General features: G+C 41.2%; 1 protein-coding gene and 1 long non-coding RNA gene across 5 annotated transcripts in view; one reads left to right on the forward strand and one right to left on the reverse strand.

The window, feature by feature from the left end:
• The window catches only part of LOC109491963, a 42,603-nt gene extending 29,073 nt beyond the window's left edge, over nt 1-13,530 (forward strand). Inside the window, exon 3 of the long non-coding RNA XR_002145634.2 lies at nt 13,163-13,530. This is a non-coding gene — a long non-coding RNA (uncharacterized LOC109491963). The remainder of the gene's footprint in view (nt 1-13,162) is intronic.
• Nucleotides 1-14,546, reverse strand: part of RNF169 (ring finger protein 169) — a 108,267-nt gene extending 93,721 nt beyond the window's left edge. For all 4 annotated transcript variants that reach the window (XM_023239437.2, XR_002736219.2, XR_002736220.2 and 1 more), the window contains exon 1: nt 14,008-14,546. In XM_023239437.2, coding sequence (XP_023095205.2) covers nt 14,008-14,509 — 502 coding nt within the window. In that variant the 5' untranslated portion in view covers nt 14,510-14,546. The remainder of the gene's footprint in view (nt 1-14,007) is intronic.
• Between the last annotated feature and the right edge of the window lie 4,818 nt (nt 14,547-19,364).

Here is a 19,364-nt window from a genome sequence, read left to right on the forward strand (position 1 = left end):
TTTCATTGAAAACATTTTCTTCCACCTTGTGATTTATCTTCTTACTTTACATTATCATACAGAAGTGTTTAATGTGTCCAAATTATCACTTTCCTTTATGCTGTTTATTTCTATGAAGAATCCTTCCCTACCTCATTTTCATAAAGATACTTCTAGTATTTTCTAAGTTTTGTGGTTTGACATTTAATCCATTTGGAATTAACTTTTTGTGTATAGTATGAGGTAAAGATCTATTTTTTTTCCTGGTTTTCTATAAGGTTAGCTAACTATCCACAACAATTGAAAATGGGTTCTTTGCGACACCGAATAGCCAGAGTAATATTGAAGAAGAAAACCAAAATGGGAGGCATCACAATCCCAGACATTAGCCTCTACTACAAAGCTGTAATCATCAAGACAGTATGGTACTGGCACAAAAACAGACACATAGACCAGTGGAATAGAGGCCCCTAGAATTAGACCCACAAATGTATGGCCAACTAATCTTTGACAAAGCAGGAAAGAACCATCCAATGGAAAAAAGTCTCTTTAACAAATGGTGCTGGAAGAACTGGACAGCAACATGCAGAAGAATGAAACTAGACCACTTTCTTACACCATTCACAAAAATAAACTCAAAATGGATAAAGGACCTGAATGTGAGACAGGAAACCATCAAAACCCTAGAGGAGAAAGCTGGAAAAAACCTCTCTGACCTCAGCTGCAGCAATTTCTTACTCGACACATCTCCAAAGGCAAGGGAATTAAAAGCAAAAATGAACTACTGGGACCTCATCAAGATAAAAAGCTTCTGTACTGCAAAGGAAACAATCAACAAAACTAAAAGGCAACCGATGGAATGGGAAAAGATATTTGCAAATGACATATGGGATAAAGGGCTAGTATCTAAAATCCATAAAGAACTCACCAAACTCTACACCCAAGAAATAATCCAGTGAAGAAATGGGAAGACATGAATAGACACTTTCCCAAAGAAAACATCCAGATGGCCAACAGACACACGAAAAGATGCTCAACGTCACTCCTCATCAGGGAAATACAAATCAAAACTACAATGAGATATCACCTCACGCTGGTCAGAGTGGCTAAAATGAACAAATCAGGAGACTACAGATGCTGGAGAGGATGTGGAGAAACGGGAACCCCCTTGCACTGCTGGTGGGAATGCAAACTGGTGCAGTCACTCTGGAAAACACTGTGGAGGTTCCTCAAAAAATTAAAAATAGAACTACCTTATGACCCAGAAATAGCACTGCCAGCAATCTACCCAAAGGATACAGGAGTGCTGATGCATAGGGGCCCATGTACCCCAATGTTTATAGCAGCACTTTCAATAGCCAAATTATGGAAAGAGCCTAAATGTCCATCAACTGATGAATGGATAAAGAAGATGTGGTTTATATATGCAATGGAATACTACTTGGCAATGAGAAAGAATGAAATCTGGCCATTTGCAGCAATGTGGATGGAACTGGAGGTTATTATGCTAAGTGAAATAAGCCAGGCAGAGAAAGACAGATACCATACTGTTTTCATTCATATGTGGATCTTGAGAAACTTAACAGAAGACCATGCGGGAGGGGGGAAAAAAGTTACAGAGAGGGAGGGAGGCAAACCATAAGAGATTCTTAAGGACTGAGAACAAACTAAGTGTAGAGGGGGGGTTGGGGGAGAGGGGAAAGTGGGAGATGGGCAGGGAGGAGGGCACTTGTTGGGATGAGCACTGGGTATTGTATGGGAACCAATTCGACAATAAATTATATTTAAAAAAAAAAAAGAAAAGAAAAAGAAAATCTTTGCCCCACTGATTTGTAATGCCATCTGTCATCTATCAAATTCAAATATATGAGGGCATGTTACTCAACTCTTTGTTTTTTGGACTTTTTAATTATTTTAATTTTTTTAATGTTTATTTATTTTTGAGAGAGAGAAAGACAGAGCACGAGCAGGGGAGGAGCAGAGAGAGAGGGAGACACGGAATTTGAAGCAGGCTCCAGGCTCTGAGCTGTCAGCACAGAGCCTGACGCGGGGCTCGAATCCACAAACCATGAGATCATGACCTGAGCCGACGCCGGACGCTCAACCGACTGAGCCACCCAGGTGCCCCTGGACTTTTTAATTATTTAACACTGGTTATCCAACTATCCTGACACCAGTACCTGTTTCAATTAATACGGCTTTATAATAGCTTAATATTTGATAAAGCAATGTGCTCCAAAATTGTCTTGAGTGTTCTTGGCCACTCACTAATCATCCTTATTGACAAGTTCCACTAAAAAAGAAAAAGTTCCCCTCTATTCCAGGTGTTCTAGCTTTTTAAATGAATGAATGGTAAATTCTTGTCAAATGCTCTTTTAAGAATCTATTGAGATGATCATATGGTTTTACTTTCCTTTAGTTCATTAATGCTGTATACTGAATTACATTAGATTCTTAATGTTAAACTGAACCCCTATTCCTGGAATAAATGCTACTTGGTTGTGAGGTTTTTTTTAATGCACTACTAGATTAGTGTATATTTCATTTTGGATTTCTTAAATCTACATTCATGAGATTGGTCTGTATTTTTCCTTTCTTATGCTGTCCTTGTATGATTTTGATATCAAGTTGTAAAAGCCTTCCAAAAGGAACCTGAAAAACACTTTTCTTTCCTGGAATAGTCTGCATCCTGCAATATTTGGGTAACCTGTAAAACCCTGTGCCTGGTGCATCCTAAGCAGATAGAATTTTTCTTCTGCCTTTTATTACAGAAAAGTCCCAAATATTACAGATACCTGTATAATAAACCCCAACCTATCCATCCCCCAGCCTCAACAATCAATTCATTGCCAATCATATTTCATCTATTCCCCCAATCATTACCTCTCCCCACTCCCCTTGAAGGAATGATTTTGAAGCAAATCCCAGACATCAAATCATCTTATCTGGGAACATTTTAGTATCTCTCTTGAAGGACTCTTACAAAATATGTAACTATTGTCACGTTGAACATTTCATAATCTTTAATATCAACAAACATCCAAACAGTGTTCAAATTCCTATCAAATGTTTTAACAGTTTTTCAAATCAGGATCCAAATAAATTCACGCACTTAAATTTGTTATGTCTTTTCATCTACAGGTTTCCCTTCTATTGCTCTTCCTCTTCCTCTTCTTCCTCTTCCTCCTTCTTCTTCACATTATTTGTGGTAATGGGCCATGTATCCTGCAGTTTCCCACATTCTGGATTTTGCTTATTTTATCTACATATTACTTAGTGGATAGATTTTACTATTCATTTTCTTTTTTAGTTACATTTCTGTTCATATTTTCTATTTATTCTTAAGCAATCTGTGACAGATTGCAGTTTTTAGTAAGTGAACTATTTTATGCAATATTTCAAATTCATGGCATAAAGCCCATATTCTATATTTACGGGATTTTTATATCTTTATCACATCTGTAGTTGTATTCCCTGTTGCATTCCTAATATCATTTATGCCTTCTTGTTTTTCTTCTTCTTTGACCAATCTTGCCAGAGATTTGTCCATAATATAAACCTTTTTTAAATTTTTTTAAATGTTTTTATTTATTTTTGAGACAGAGAGAGACAGAGCATGAGCAGGGGAGGGGCAGAGAGAGAGGGAGACACAGAATGCGAAGCAGGCTCCAGGCTCTGAGCTGTCAGCACAGAGCCTGACACGGGACTCAAACTCACACTGTGAGATCATGACCTGAGCTGAAGTTAAGACGCTCAACCGACTGAGCCACCCAGGCACCCCCATAATATAAATCTCATATTATGACCTTCAGTGAATTAGATTTTGGCTTTATTAATCCTCTTCACTGTTTATTTTTTATTCCATTAATTTCTGTTATTTTTATTCTTTCCTATCTCCTACTTCCTTTGGGTTTAATCTTTTTTTTTTTTTTAATATTTGTTTATTTATTTATTTAGGGAGTGAGACAGAGAGAGCATGAGCAGGGGAGGGGTAGAGACAGAGGGAGAAAGAGAATCCCAAGCAGGCTCTGCACTGACAGTGCAGGGCTGGAACTCATGAACGTGAGATCACGACCTGAGCCACCCAGGTGCCCCTCTGCTATTACTTCTCTAACTATTTCGGTTCACCACTTAACTCAATAATGTTTAGGCTTCCTTCAACTCAAATATCTTACAGGTTCTAGGACCTACATTTCTTCATATTAACATCTCTGAAACTGGGATGTTTCTTACAGTTGAAGTCTTATAATCAGTCAGCCAGGCAGCAGTGATGATGGCACTGTCATTGCTTATTTATGTATAAATGTACACAATTAAAGAGTAAGCTCACCAAAAAATGTATGATTTGGTGGTTATCCCTGGTGACTGGACAACTGTAACCTCAGTATTAGCCTATAAAGGCCATCTGAGGAAGAACTATAAATCTCATCTGAAAACATTTTGTTGATGCCATTTGGCAAGCTCAAAAAAGCATGAGCATCCAAACATGATGGGTGTCAGCAGTGCTAAAGAACAATGTAGATAATAGAAAACAAACTATGAATTTGACAGAGGGAGGGAGGTGGGAGATGGGCTAGATGGGTGATGTATACTAAGGAGGGCACTTGTTGTGATGAGCACTGAGTGTTAAATGTTAAGTGATGAATCACTGAATTCTACCCCTGAAACCAATATTGCACTGTGTTAACTAAAATTTAAATTAAAAAGTTCTTTTCCTTAAAAAGAAAAGAAAAATGTTAGAGCTGTGGAACACTCTTTTAAGAAATTCTGTATCACCAATGGTCTCAATGACACAGTAAACAATACTACATAGAAAAACACAACCTCTATGATTTAGAAGAATCAGGCTCTGAATATGAAGTCACAGGAATATTCTAATTTATCACTTCCTTTTATAAATATATGCTCAAGTGATACGTTAAATCTGTAATAAATTTATAAGAACTCTTTCAGTAAGTACAAAGTTAAAAAGTCTGAGTGACAGTAAAGCATTGTTTGGTAAATGACAGCACATGTTACAAATGATGGCATCTTAAGATTTAATGAAACATAATTCAGACACTTAAATTTTCCTTAGTTTTGCTTTAGTTATACTCCACAGATTCTGAGATAGTTGTTTACTATCTCATTGTTACTCAACTCTAAATACATTCCAATTTCCATGATTTTGTTCTTCACCATATATTATTTAGACGTTTGTTTCTGCTTTTTAAATTTCCAAACATGGACTGGGAGGGGGATTGGTTATATTTGTCACTGATTTCTAATTTTATTGTACTGGGATGAGATAACAGTTTATATAGCAATCTTTGGTATCTGTTAAAACTTTCTTTGTGCCTAATTATGTGCATGTTCTACATTTGTTTAAAAGAATGTAAAATCTTGGGGTGCCTAGGTGGCTCAGTCAGTTGGGCATCCAACTTTGGCACAGGTCATGATCTCACAGTTTGTGGGTTCGAGCCCCATGTCAGGCTCTGTGCTGACAGCTCAGAGCCTGGAGCCTGCTTCAGATTCTCTCTCTCTCTCTCTCTCTCTCTCTCTCTCTCGCTCGCTCTCGCTCTCGCTCTCACTCTCTCTCTCTGCCCTTCCCCTGCTCACACTCTGTCTCTCAAAAATAAATAAATGTTAAAAAAATTTTTTTAATAAAAAAATAAAAGAATGTATATTCTCTAATTTGGGAGGTGTATGGTTCTATATATATGCAGCAGATCAAATTTACATTCCATTTCTTTGGTGGTTACCCTTAAATTTTTAATATGCATCTGACCAAGAGCCTAAAGTTAATCAATATCTCTATCCTCCTGAACTATATATAGAACCTTAGAACTCTTCAATGCTGATCACCTTCCCTCCCAGCTTACATTTTATCCTTGTCTGATATTTTAGTCCCATTTTGGTTTTAACCGCCACATATTAGTCATAATTATTTTTGCTTTATAGAGTCAATATTCACTTCGTTTACCTACCCATTTCTTTGTTCACCATGTTTTCTTGTGTCCTATTTTCTCCCATTACATTTCTTTCTTGCTGATGTATATTCTTCAGTATAATAGTTCTTTCAGAAACAGCGTGGTAAATTCTCTGTATTTTTGTTTATCTGAAAATATTTTTATTTTGTCCTCACTCTTGAATTATAACTTAGCTGAATACAAAATTCAGATCTCTCAACACTGAGAAGACATTGTTCCATTTTCTTCTGGCCTCTCTTGGTTATAAGATGTCTGCTCTCAGTCTGTTGCTCCTTTGTTTTTCCTTTCTGGTTGCTTTTTAAAGTGCCTGTGGTGTTCTACAGTTTCATTGCAATGTGTTTAGTTGTGGGGGTTGTTTGCTTTGTTCATTTAATTCTTTCTAGGGCCTCATGACTCTAAAACCGAAGGATTCATGTCTTCTTATTAATTCCAAAATACTCTCAAGTCACCATCTCTTTAAATTCCATGTCTCCCACATTCTATTCTTCTCCTTCTGTAACTATTAGATGATGGGTCTTCTTGACCTTTCATTTCTCTTCACCTCTCTTTCAGATTTTCCTTTATCCTACTGTTCTGCATCCTCAGGATTTCCACATATCTAATTCCCAGCTTACTGATTTTCTCTTCATCCGTGTAAACTAGTGCTTACCTTATTCACTGAGCTTTTTTTAACCTCCCTGACTATATTTTTCATTATGTTTAGATCTTTTTTAAATGCACCTGTTTCAGGGGCGCCTGGGTGGCTCAGTCGGTTAAGCATCCGACTTGGGCTCAGGTCATGATCTCACGGTTCGTGGGTTCGAGCCCCATGTTGGGCTCTGTCTGACAGCTCGGAGCCCAGAGCCTGTTTCAGATTCTGTGTCTCCCTCTCTCTGCCCCTCCCCTGCTCATGCTCTGTCTCTCCCTGTCTCAAAAATAAATAAAATGTTAAAAAAAAAAAAATTAAAAAAAAAATAAATAAAAAAAATAAATGCACCTGTTTCATAATGTCCTTCTCACTTCTTGAGATTTCCATTAATTCTTTAATGTCTTTAGTCACTTAAAATGTGCCAATTTAAATTATCATTTAAGCTGCTATTCTACTATCCCAGTTCCTAGAGATAGAATCCCCTTGCTTGTTATATCTACTAAGCCTCATTTATGTTAGAAAATGGTTTCCTCGTGTGTCACATTCAATTATAAGTTCATCTTTGGTTGGGCTTATCTCTTCTTAAAGAATCTCTTCTGGAGCGAGTTGGGAGTACCTCTTAGAGTCTTTTTTTTCCTTTCTCCAGGTGATCCATGGGTATCACTAGTTTGGAGCCAGCTTTTATATTAATTTCTCAGCATGGTGATACTTAAAACCATATAATATAAAATCAGATCCCAAATATGAGCAAGGCACACATCGTGCGCTTCAACGTCTCAGGAAAGCTCTTTTCTCCATTTCCTCTCTGCATAGAGCCCAAGTAAATCAAGACAAAATTTCTTATTACTGGCTTGTACCAGTAGGAAGATTATTCTCTGCCCACCCCTTCACTCTGAATGCACATCAAGAATCCCAGTTTTATGCACAAGTCTTAGTTTTGGTTCCTTTTTCGGTGGTTAAAACTCAATCCACTAGGAATAGAAAACCAGAAATAGCCCCTCACTCCACCCCTTCACCCCCACTCTAGGGCAACATAGCAGGAGCTTACTAAAGTTTTGGGTTTTAGTTCCATTTTTATTTCTAGAACCTGGAGATTTTCCTGTCTTTCCTGCAAGCTCAGGAATTCTTTCAAAAGAATTGTTAGTTCAATATCATCTAGCTTTTCTGGATATCTGCAGCAGAAGCATCTTCTCATCTCAGCCCTCTTGCTAAAAGAGAATCTGGGCTCTCCAATCCATTTGCTACATTAACCCCACAGGAGTAATCACTCTAAAATGCAAAGATGGAACTCTTCTTTAAAATTCCTCAGTGGATCCTCACTCCTGAGCATGGCATTCAAAGTCCACTGTTATTCAGTAACTGCTTATTTCTGGAATTCCATCTCCTCCCACTCTCCCACATGTAGTCTATGCTCCAACCACTCCTACTTACAATCCCTGGAAGTCTCCTTGTTATTTCAGAGTCCTGTACTTCTGCATATACCGGTTTCCCTCATCTTCATCCTGCCCCCATCCACCTACTGAATACTCAGGGTCAAGTGTCTGCCTTTCACTGAAGCCATTTCTGACCCATCCAAGCTGGAAGCTCTTCATTGAGTTCTTTATATGACAAGCATTCTACTAATTATTTAGTCTTACCAACATTATGATTTTGCTATTACTATCCCCATTTGCAAATGAGGAAACTAAGGTACAGAGAGTTGAAGCAACCTACGCAATGGCACACAGCTATAAATGGCAGAGCTGGAATTCAAACACAGGCAATCTGTCTCCAGATCCTGCTCCATTAACTTGCCCCATTAACATATTCCTTACTGCCTTTTACAATGATATCTTGCATTACCATTATAATTGCATTTATTACACATTTCAGTTGCGTGTTTGTGCACCAATCTTCCCAACTACGCTGACTCAAAGAGAAAGAATCATGCTTTATTCTATATGCAGTTCCATTGCCTAGCACACAGAAGACCCTCAAATGATTACTAAATTAATGCATGACGGAAGGAAACATCCCCACAGACACTGCTTTAGTCCAGGCCCTCTTCATCTCTTGCCTGGACTACTAAAATAGTCCCCTAACTGGACTCCCTTCTTCATTTCTATTCATGTCTTTCCTCCATACCCCAACCAATATTCTTTCTAAAGCACATCATTATGATGATGTCATTACTTAAAAATCTGTAAGGGCTCTGTACTGTCTATAGGACAAAGTCCCAAATTATTTTATCATGACATACCATGCCCTTTGTGATCTAACTTCCCCAGTCCCTTCTCTTCTTTCCCACTTCAGTCCCACATTCCATCTATATTTAACTTCCTGTCAGTCCCTGAATGTGCCAAGAGACTTCATGCCTTTGTGCATGTAGGTTCTTCTGCCTGGAATGGCCATCCCCTCCTCTCTCACCTGATAAATTCCTACCTTTTCAGCATAGAGCTCAAATTCCTCAGCTCTCCTCCAGATGCTTAGTTATCCCATTCCTATACTCTGTTGGCTTTATGCATTTACCTCACTTACTACTTTGTAATATTTTTGATAAGGTGCTTCTCCAACCAGACTGTGGAATCTTGAACAGGGACCATGTCTTATTCCCCTTTTTTACTGTATTATCTTACGGAGCATGTGCCCCCAAAATGCTCATTGAATTAGTGGGATGACATTTGACAAACATATCCCGTATCCTACACTCAAAAAAAAAAAAAAAAAAAAAAAACCAAAAACAAAAACAAAAAGCAAAAAAAACCCTCAGATATAAATGAATTCAAGGGTAGGCAATTGTCCGGATTAACTGGAAGTTTGGAAGTGGATAAGAAGAAAACCAAATACCTCCTAAATTCTTGAGGCTCAACCCTGAATTCTATAGGATACAGATATTCCTTTAATGGTAATTAGTGTTTAGTTGGCGAGGTAATCTCATTCTGAATTGTTTCCTGCATTAGTAGAACACATAAGGACACTCTCAAATTCTGGAATATGTGTACGTGTCATTAAGGATAAAAAGTTGAGTCATTTTATACATTTTACAACAAATCCCTACAGTTGAGGGAAATTCTTATCCTTTTACACTACAATCACATGATTTCATTATTCATTAGTCCTAAATGCAATTTAGGCTGCACACATAGCAAACATTGTCTGCCAACTGAGTAATAAACCAGAACTACTTGTTTGTCACAGAAAGAGGATTTTTTTTAAATGTATAATGTTAACCCTAAGTGAACAGGGAGGTTGAGGGGTGATGAAAGGGATGGGATAAATGAGGTACTACTGAATTTTTGAAACGCGCTTTTAACACTAAAAAAATTTTTTTAAGTTTTAACTGCCAATTTAAAAGATTCATTGGTGGGGCTCCTGGGTGGCTTAGTCAGTTGAGAGTCTAACTCTTGATTTTGGCTTAGGTCATGATCGCAGGGTTGTGGGATCAAGACCTGTGTCAGAATTCTCTCTCTGTCCATCTGCCCCTCTCCCCGACTCGTGTTCTCTAGCTCTCTCCAAAAAATAAAAAAATAAAAAGGACTCATTGGCCTTTGTGTAGCTTTTCTCTTCAATTATTACCCAGGGTAGAAGAAAAAGAATTATCCTAAAAAGGTCTTGGTTTCAATTTCAGAAGCAGTATAATTTAGAATGGTCACTCTTGATTTCATATCAAAAGACTAAATTAATTCTTAAGATTCATTAATTATTATCAATGAGACTTAAGTATTGCTGTTGTATATACAGATGACCATTGAACAACACAGGGGTTAGGGGCACCGACCCTCAGCACTGTTGAAAATCTAGGGTAACTGCTGACTTTCCAAAAACTTGACTTGTAGCCCTTTGTTGACCAGATGCTTTACTAATAATATAAACTGCTGATTAACACATATTTTGTATGTTATATGCATTATATACTCTATTCTTACAATAAACTAAGCTAGAAAAAAGAAAATGTTAGGAAAATCATAAGAAAGAGAAAATACATTTACAGCACTGTAATGTATTCATTGAAAAAAATCCATGTATAAGTGGAACCCACACAGTTCAAACCCCTGTTGTTCAAGGGTCAAATGCAGTTGCAAAAGCACCTATATATGCCCATGTGCTACAGTTTTTATTTTTAATCAATGGACCAAGACTGCCTCTAAATTTAGTATATAAGCTCCAAGAAGAAGAAATCTTTGAACATTTCATTCACTAAGGTCTCCCAAGAACCTAGAACAGTGCCTGGCCCAGCACAAACATTCATTACATACTTGTGAATATTGCTCAAAATGGTTCAAATACTATGTCAATATACGCGATGAGCTATAACCTCAAGGAACATAAAGTTGAAGTAGACTTCACACAATGTTGCACAAGTCAACTGTGCAACAGTTTGCTATATCCAAAAGCAAACTGACAAGGCATAGAAGAATAAAACAAAACATGTTATACAGGAGTCCTTAAGGTTCTGAATTTTAAAGCTTGTCAGGAAACTGGTAAAAAACAAAAATGTCACCAACACAACCAAAATTTTCAACAAGCACAAACTCTTATACTTATTATAGACAATTCAATTCCAAAAGAGCCATGGGGCCTCAACAAAATTAAAAAAAAAAAAAAAAAAAAAAAAAAAAAAAAATATATATATATATATATATATATATATATATATATATAAGAATTTCACTTAAGCACCAGTGCATTTACTACAAAATTTAATTTCCAGTATTAAAAAGGAATTCTGACCTTTCTTTTTATCAATTAACCTAACTATGCCCCAAAAAAACTGCTAAGCAATATACTTCTGAATATACCTAAAATTGCTGGTTCTGTTGCTGTTTCCCACTCAAAAACACAATGTAAGTTTTTATAAAACTTTTCCCTATTTTTTAGTTTTCCCTATTACAAGTCATCATGAGCATTTGACTGTGAATTAAGCTATGTTTTAGCCCTTATTTATGGGTTATTGTTTTGGTCCTTGTTTATCTGCTACTAACTCATGATGACCATTAGCTGGTCACTTTCTACTCTCTTCTGGGCCTCAGTTCTCTCTTCTGTAGAATGAGAGACCTGGGTTAAAACAATGGTTCCTAGCTTTCTTTCTGCATCCCTTTGAGAATCTGGTGAAAGCTACAGGTGACCTCTCCATATGAATGCACATACACATGTATGTAACAATTTTATAACTGACTTTTTATAATAGCAAAAGATTGGAAACAACCTAAATGTCTACCGATAGACAGTTAATTGTTATAGCCATTCAATGAAATTCCTTGCAGCTGTAAGCAGAATAAAGAAACCTTCTATATACGGATATGAAAAGTTTTCCATCATGTATCTTTATATGGAAAAAAGCAAGTTACAGAACAATGTATACAATATACAACCTTTTGTGTAAAAAGATCAAAAACGAAAATAAGTATATTTGAATTTTTATGTAGAAGCATAAAGAAACTGTGGAAGAATAAATGAGAATCTTTGGTGGCAGTGGGAAATGAGTAAAGGGATAGGAGGAACCTTTCCATTGTACACTTTCTTACATTTGTGTTTGGATTATGTGAATGCACGGCATATTAAAATTCTAAATTAAAAAATTGTATATAACTCTAACAAGCCCAGACAACCCACTGAAGCTAGAAGATAATTCGCAAACCCTGTTCAGCAATATTCTCCTATAATGATTTGACTTAATAAGCCTGTAATTATATACACTCAATGATCCGACAAGAATATTTAAGGAAAAATATTTTTCATCACAGTCCTCATATAAACATATAAGTAATTGGTGGATACTCAGTAATTCAATAGATCCTAATTTGGAATCTCATTTTATATAATTTTCCTTAATCACTGATACACTTTATGACAAATTTCTTCATCAGAAAAAGTTTGCACAAATTATCAAGCCATACTCCTTCTCATGAATCAAAGTCCAGAACTGATATTTCACAGAGGAGTCCAGACTTTATAAATGAGAACAGACATCTCTATCTTATTTGACCATATAATCAATAGTACTAGTAGGAAGACCAGAGAAATTTTTACCATAATCTCAGAACTTGAAGCAAACTAAAGGGCATATGAGATCATCACTCAGCACCCACAAATTAGATGACGTTTGGGGAGGCCTCACCTACTCTGAACAAGGATCAGATAGAATTGGGGTTCACCCTTCGGCAAGTTACTTGACCTCTCTGGGCCTCAATTTCATCTCTAAAACGGAAATAAAAGTACCTCTCTCATAAGGATGTTGTGAAACTTACAAGGAAAAATAAGGAATATAGCCAAGTAAGACAAAGAAATAAAAGTAAGGTATCCTAGGACAGTGGCAGGTGTCTGCTTTAATCAAAACAGAACTGCATTCCGGAAACTGTAGTTTCTAGAGACTGCACTTTCATACACAAGCAACGCTTCCTTTTCCCTACTGAAAAAAAAAAAAAAAAAAAAAAAAATGGCAGAATTCCCAACACAAAAGGTGCAAATATCTGGCCTTTCCTAATTATGTTTCTTGGAAATCTCCTCCTAGGTAAGCATTTTTTTTATCAAAGAACATAGATGTTGTGTTGACTGGATGTGTCTCGGAGTCCTAAGTTACAAACAGTTCTGTTTTGTGTTTTTACAGGGCACTTTCAACGTCAAGCTCAGCACCAGAGGGGCAGGCTGTGGGAGGTATCGAAAGGCAAAGAAGTTGAAAGCAACAGTCCCGCAACTTTTAACTACCAGGACGATAGCAGGAAACCTACACAGCCATGGAGACAGAAGCAGCCCCTGCCAACCAATCTCCATTTACGAAACTTAACCCCCACCCAGTTTTGTGGTTGTTTTGTTTTGTTTTGTTTGTCGAGCACTACTGGACAGCTTATTCATTTTTGGAGTTATTACTTATAAATATAAATAACCCCGATGTGCGAGGCTCTGTCAAGATTTTGTGAAAATTGCGCTTGTGAGTTCATTCTCTCAACCCACTCCACACTCTAGTCTGAAAAGCTCTCTTCACATCCTCAAATTCAACCCGCCCCCTTAACTCCGGATACTCCATACCTCTCACTAATCCATTTAGGCCCAGGAGCCACTTCTCTACACGCAGTTCGACCCCAAGCTCTTCACCCAACACGAAACCAAGCACTTCTCTGATCCTCCAGGGCTCCTGCAAAGTTAGGAACCCTTCTCCCACACACCATTCCAACCTGGCCCTAACTTGTTCCAAGAATGCTGTTTCCCTCCAAACTTCTAACTTCCGTAAGGCGCGAGATCCCCTCACTGCCCCTCCAAATCCATCGTGCCCGTACTTCATTCTGAAGTTCAAAATTCAGAAACAGATGCGCCTGGACAGAGCCCAGTTCCAACCCCACGCGAACTCTACACAGCCGCTCGAGCACGGCCTGGGACCCTCCACCCCCCAACCAGGCCAGGCCGGGCGCGCTCGGCCTCGCTCCAGACCCCCAAAGGGAGGAGGGAAAGCTCCACCTGGCTCCGTGGCCGCGGCGCGCGGCTCCTGCTCCGGCCTGGACCCCGCGGCGGCCGCGCCCCCGTCCCGGCGCTGGCGGCAGCGCTCCGGCTGGCCGCGGCGGGCGCGCTCGCTCTGCACCTCCGCGTCGGCCTGGCCGTCGTCGCGGGCCCGACGGCGGGCCCAACCCGGGCCGCGGGCACGGCAGCGCGGGCAACCGGGGCCCGCTGCGTCGGCGGCGCGCTGGGCGCAGCCTCGGCACAGCGAGTGGCCGCACGGCAGGGCCGCAGCTTCGCCGAGGGTCTCCAGGCACCCGGCGCAGCCCGACTCCTCCGGCCGCGGCGGTGGCGGCGGTTGCAGCAGCGGCGGCGGCAACACCAGCAACGCGGGACCAGAGGCCGCGCCCGGGGCCCCAGTCTTGGCTGCCGCCATCTCGTCACAGCGGCCCCGTCGGCCCCGCCGACTCAGAGCTGCCGCTGCCGCCGCGGAAGAGGCCCGAGTACTCGGACCTGCCGCCGCCATCTTGTTTCCCGTTTGAAGGGAGAGTCCGTTGCGAGGGAGAAGAGTAGAGGGCGGGGCAGTGCGCGGCGGGCGGTACCGGCTACATATTTATGAGGGGGCGGGGCTCCAATGAGCCGGGAGAAGGTTCTCCCCGGGCCCGATTGGCGGGAGGCGAAACCTCATTAATATTTATTAGCTACCTTCTATGTCGTCCTCAGCCTCGCCTCCAGTTTTTGCAATTTCCTCTTATCGAACCTGGTGAAGTTGAGGACTGAGGGGATTTGGAAATTCTGAGCGATGTTAAACTTTATGAAGTAATTACATTTATCCTGCACTACCTTGATAACTAAGGCTAAAGTGAGTGGGGGGGGGGGGGGGGTATGTGAATTATCCAGAACCTTCCCTCAGTGCTTCATTTCATGAAAGGGTAGCTGTTGTGACCAGGCCTACTTAGTGACCAGCAACTAACTACCAAAAATAACAGCTTCTTGTCAGTTCTCATCTCCATATCTTCCCTATTCACGTCTCTTCCTGGAACTCCCCTCTCTTGGCTGGCAAAATCAGACTTTCCTGGTTTTTTCTCAACCCCTCAGCCCTTTCCCAGACTCCTTCGATCCCTCCCCCTTGTTGGGGGCTTAAGCCTGCGTTTTCTTCTAGGCTCAGTCCTCCTCTCTCTTTGGGTGTGCCCCCACTCTCACCTCACGCTTTCTTCCAGCTGAAACTCCCAAACTGATACCGGCCATCCAGACCTCCTGAGTCCAGCCCTGCACTTTCAACTGCCTGATGGAAACATCATATTGAATGTCTGCATCCCTCGTGTACAAAACCAAAGTCACTGTCTTCCACCCTCCTTCAAAAACAGCGTATTTCTTGTTTCCCTCATCCTGTTAAAGGTACTATCCTCCTAGTTCCTCAAGCTCTAAACCTAGGGTTCTTTACATTTCTCTCATCTACCACATCTGTCGGTTTGTTAATCCTGCCACTTCTCCCACCAAAGTGACTATTTTCCCACCTGACTTTTCCTATTCATTCCATTCCCACCACCCAATTCATGTCCCATCATCTCTCACCTAGATTGTTGCAGTAGGTTGTCTCCCTGCCCACAGCCTCTCTTCCTCCAATCCATGCTCCACAGCTCTTAGAGTTGCTTCCTAAAGGACAGCTCTTACCATGTCATTCCTACTTGGGCTAGTCACCAAGTGAGTGACTTTGATGCCAGCCCCCCTGGATGCAGAGGGTATGGGAGAAAGAATGGCTCCCTTCTGATAGATGGTTCTGCTATAGCAATTCTCCTACCCTTTGCTTTCTTTGCACTAAGGTAGATATGGAGCAGGAGGACATTAAGCAAATGGCATTTCCTGTTGGGAATCTTTATAAGAAAGCACAAGTTTTATAAGGAGAGCAAAATCAAAAAAAGCAACATAATGTAATGGAAGGCATCAGAGGCCCTGGGTTTCCATTGCCCAGAAACAGTGTCTGAACTGGTGGTAAAACAGTCCAAGGCAGAGTGATTGGTGGAAGTCAGAGAGCAGGAAAAAGAAAGAAGTAGATTCCCAAGATGAGAACCAGATGGCTAAAGAACAGTCAAGAATTGAAGAAGAGTCAATGAGTAATTGAAACAAGGTCTTGTGTGCACAGAGGCCCAGTCAGAATCCTGGCAAACACAGAAGTATGGCTTCAGCTGGACTGTCCTTTATCCAGGGATCCTCCTCATTTCACTCCCCACTTGAGGTTCTTGAGGGCGCTTTGCCCAGATTCTGACAAGGAGGCCTGTGGTCCAGAGATCAAACTAACTACCAGTAGGATTGGGGCTCTTGGTGTGGGCTCGTTCTCGACAGTTTGGGGCTCTTGATCTGAAGCCTGTTTACTGTTGGAAGAGCTGAACGAGAGACATGCAGCATGCTTCCTTAGATACAAATAAAGACGGGAAATTTCCTTTCACAGAGGGAAAAAACAAGAGGTCTGAGTAGCACTAGACCAAAAGCCAGGAAATCTGGGATTGGTCCTGGCCCCTTTACCTTTCTCGTTAACTCATTGTGTGATTTCAAACACCTAACTTCTCTCTGGGCCTCAGACTCCTCATCTTTAAGACAGGGTATTGGTGCAACACCTGGGTGGCTCAGTCAGTTAAGCATCTGACTCGATCTCGGATCAGGTCATGATCTCACAGTTCATTAGATGGAGCCCCCCTCCATGGAGCCCCATGTCCATTGAGCCCCACATCCATTGGGCTCCACACTGACAGTGCAGAACCTGCTTGGGATTCTGTCTGTCTGTCTGTCTGTCTCTCTCTCTCTCTTTCTCTGCCTCTCCCCTGCTCACACGTGCTTTCTCTCAAAATTAAAAAAAAAAAGGGGGGGGTATTGAAATTGAGCAGTTTGTGACCTGGAACACACCTCAGAAAGGTGCACACACACACACACACACACACACACACCAAAATCTCACCTCAGATCTACTGAAGGTGAGATACCAGCATGTGTATTTTATTAACGCCATAGGAATTCTAATGAATACTCCTAGATAAGACCACTATAACAGATAAGTTCAAAGGTCTCTTTTAGCTTTAACCTTCTAGGAATCTGACTCCCAATTTCTCCCAGTCTCTTCTCTCCTCTATGCTGTCGCCAGAGCAATCTTACTAAAGCCATAGCAGGGACAGAAGGTAAGGCAAACCTAAGAAATCTGGAGTTATTTACTGTGTGGGAAAATGAGAGCGATGGATGGTCCTAACATGTCAAGCCTAGGAACCCTACATGATGACCACAACTGACAACTGACAAAAACAGAAGTGGAAAGGAAAAGCAGTCTGAAAGATGAGGGCGTGGTGGATAATTTGTTTTATTTAGTTTACCATCAGCATCTGGAGTCCTTCTTACTTGGAGGAACGCCCCATTCTATGTTGTATTTGCAGTGTTGCTGAGACTAGGGAAGCTGAAGCAGGGAGGTATTCTACCTGCCCCCCAGCAGCTACAACGTGACTTATGACCCAGGCTTGGCCACCTGGCCACACTTCTCTGAACTTTGAATCTTCAGGAAATGAAATGTAACGTAGACAAGTTTAGAATTATTCAGAGCAACAGAAACAGTAGGTGTCCAATCACAGTGGGTCCCTGATGGAGCTTGGGGGTATGGGAGTCCCTACCATAGTGATGGTGGCCATTCCAGATCATTCCTGAGGCACAGACTTGGTTGTGGTGCCTGCTGCCTGGCTTTCCTAGGTTGAAACCCATTTTCCACGTCCAACTCTCCAGCTTCCCTGTCAACTCTGTATCCTGCCAGTAAATTCTCTTTTTTTTCTTAAATGTCTCGCAATTTCTGTTGTTCGCATCAAAGTACTCTGATTAAGATAATGGTTGTTTTTGAAGTGTCACCTGGAAACAGTTGTCAAGGGTGCTTTGTAAGTTACGAAACAGTCTAAGAAACTTAGCACAACAGCCTAGAGTAGAACGAGTCGGAGTTGTGTGTTTTTTCTAAGTCCCCACCTATACCACAGACCACTGAGGGAAGAGAGACTCACAGACTCACCTTAACGCAGTCATCAAAGACGCCAACTGGAGGGGCACCTGAGTGACTCAATTGGTTAAGCGTCTGACTTTGGCCCAGGTCATGGTCTTGCGGTTTGTGAATTCAAGCCCCGTGACAGGCTCTGTGCTGACAGTGTGGAACCTGCTTCAGATCCTCTGTGTCCCTCTCTCTCTTCCCCTACCCTGCTCGTTCTCTCTTTCTCTCTCTCTCTCTCACAAATAAATATTTCTTTAAAAAGATGCCAACTGGGACGAATAGCAGTGCGTCATATATACCAATACTCCCTCTCCAGCTGCTTTTGTTCTGTCACTCCTACCATATCTTCTGAGGATTGCGTTGCTGCCCAGATTACCTGCTATCTTTCTCATCGCGTGTCTATGGTTCCATACCACCACTAGCGCTTCAGAATCTCTCACGCACATCACTGCAAACCTTCCCTCTTCCTGGCATCTGGAGCCTCCCGCCTCTCCCAGCTGGACTGAAAGACTCCGATGTGAAGCAAGGCCATTCAGCCAAGTTCTGTGGGGCCAGGCTGTTTTGCCTCGCAGGCCCAAGAACCCCTTCTTGCTAAGCCAGCTGCTGAGTCCATCCTGAGACCTCACACATCTAGGAAGGAGAAGGATCAGACCATACCACTGCCCCCTCTCCTCTACCCTCCTCATCTCTTGGGATGACATCTTCTGCCTGTATTCTCTCTCCCTCAAGCCAGATTTCCCCCCCTTGAGATTTGGCCTCTTCCCTGTTGCTTTAAAGATTCTTGCTACATTCTTACTATTATTCATCTTCAGTTCCTTCCCTTTTGTGTCAGAGGAAGAAGCGATTTTTTTAAAGTTTTTACTTATTTTTAAGACAGAGAGAAAGCACCAGCTGGGGAGGGGCAGAGAGAGAGGGAGACAGGAACCGAAGCAGGCTCCACACTGACCGCTGAGAGCCCAATGCGGAGCTCAAACCCACAAGCAGGGAGATCATGACTGGGACCGAGGTCAGACACTTAGCCAACTGAGCCACCCGGGCACCCAAGAAGCAGTTCTTTTGCAAAGCTAATCCTTCTGTCATCTTTCCAGCCTCTCCCAGACTCTTTCTGAACACTCTACAAATACAAGTAAGACTTGGTCCCTGCACCTGTCAAGGTCACAGCCTAACAGAGAGGCAAAAGTATAAGTGAAAAAAAAAGTATAACAGAAACATGCTGTATGACTGAGACACATACAGGGTAATGAGGAAGCCCAAAGCAAGAGGGCATGGACAGAAGGTTTCACAGAAGAGGGGAACATTTGAGCTCTGTTCTGAAGGACAAGACGAGTTCACCAGGCAGACAGAGAGGATGGCCTTCCTGGCATTCCTGTGT

The sequence above is a fragment of the Felis catus genome, chromosome D1 (genome assembly GCF_018350175.1).
Source record: "Felis catus isolate Fca126 chromosome D1, F.catus_Fca126_mat1.0, whole genome shotgun sequence".
Lineage (NCBI taxonomy): Eukaryota > Metazoa > Chordata > Mammalia > Carnivora > Felidae > Felis > Felis catus.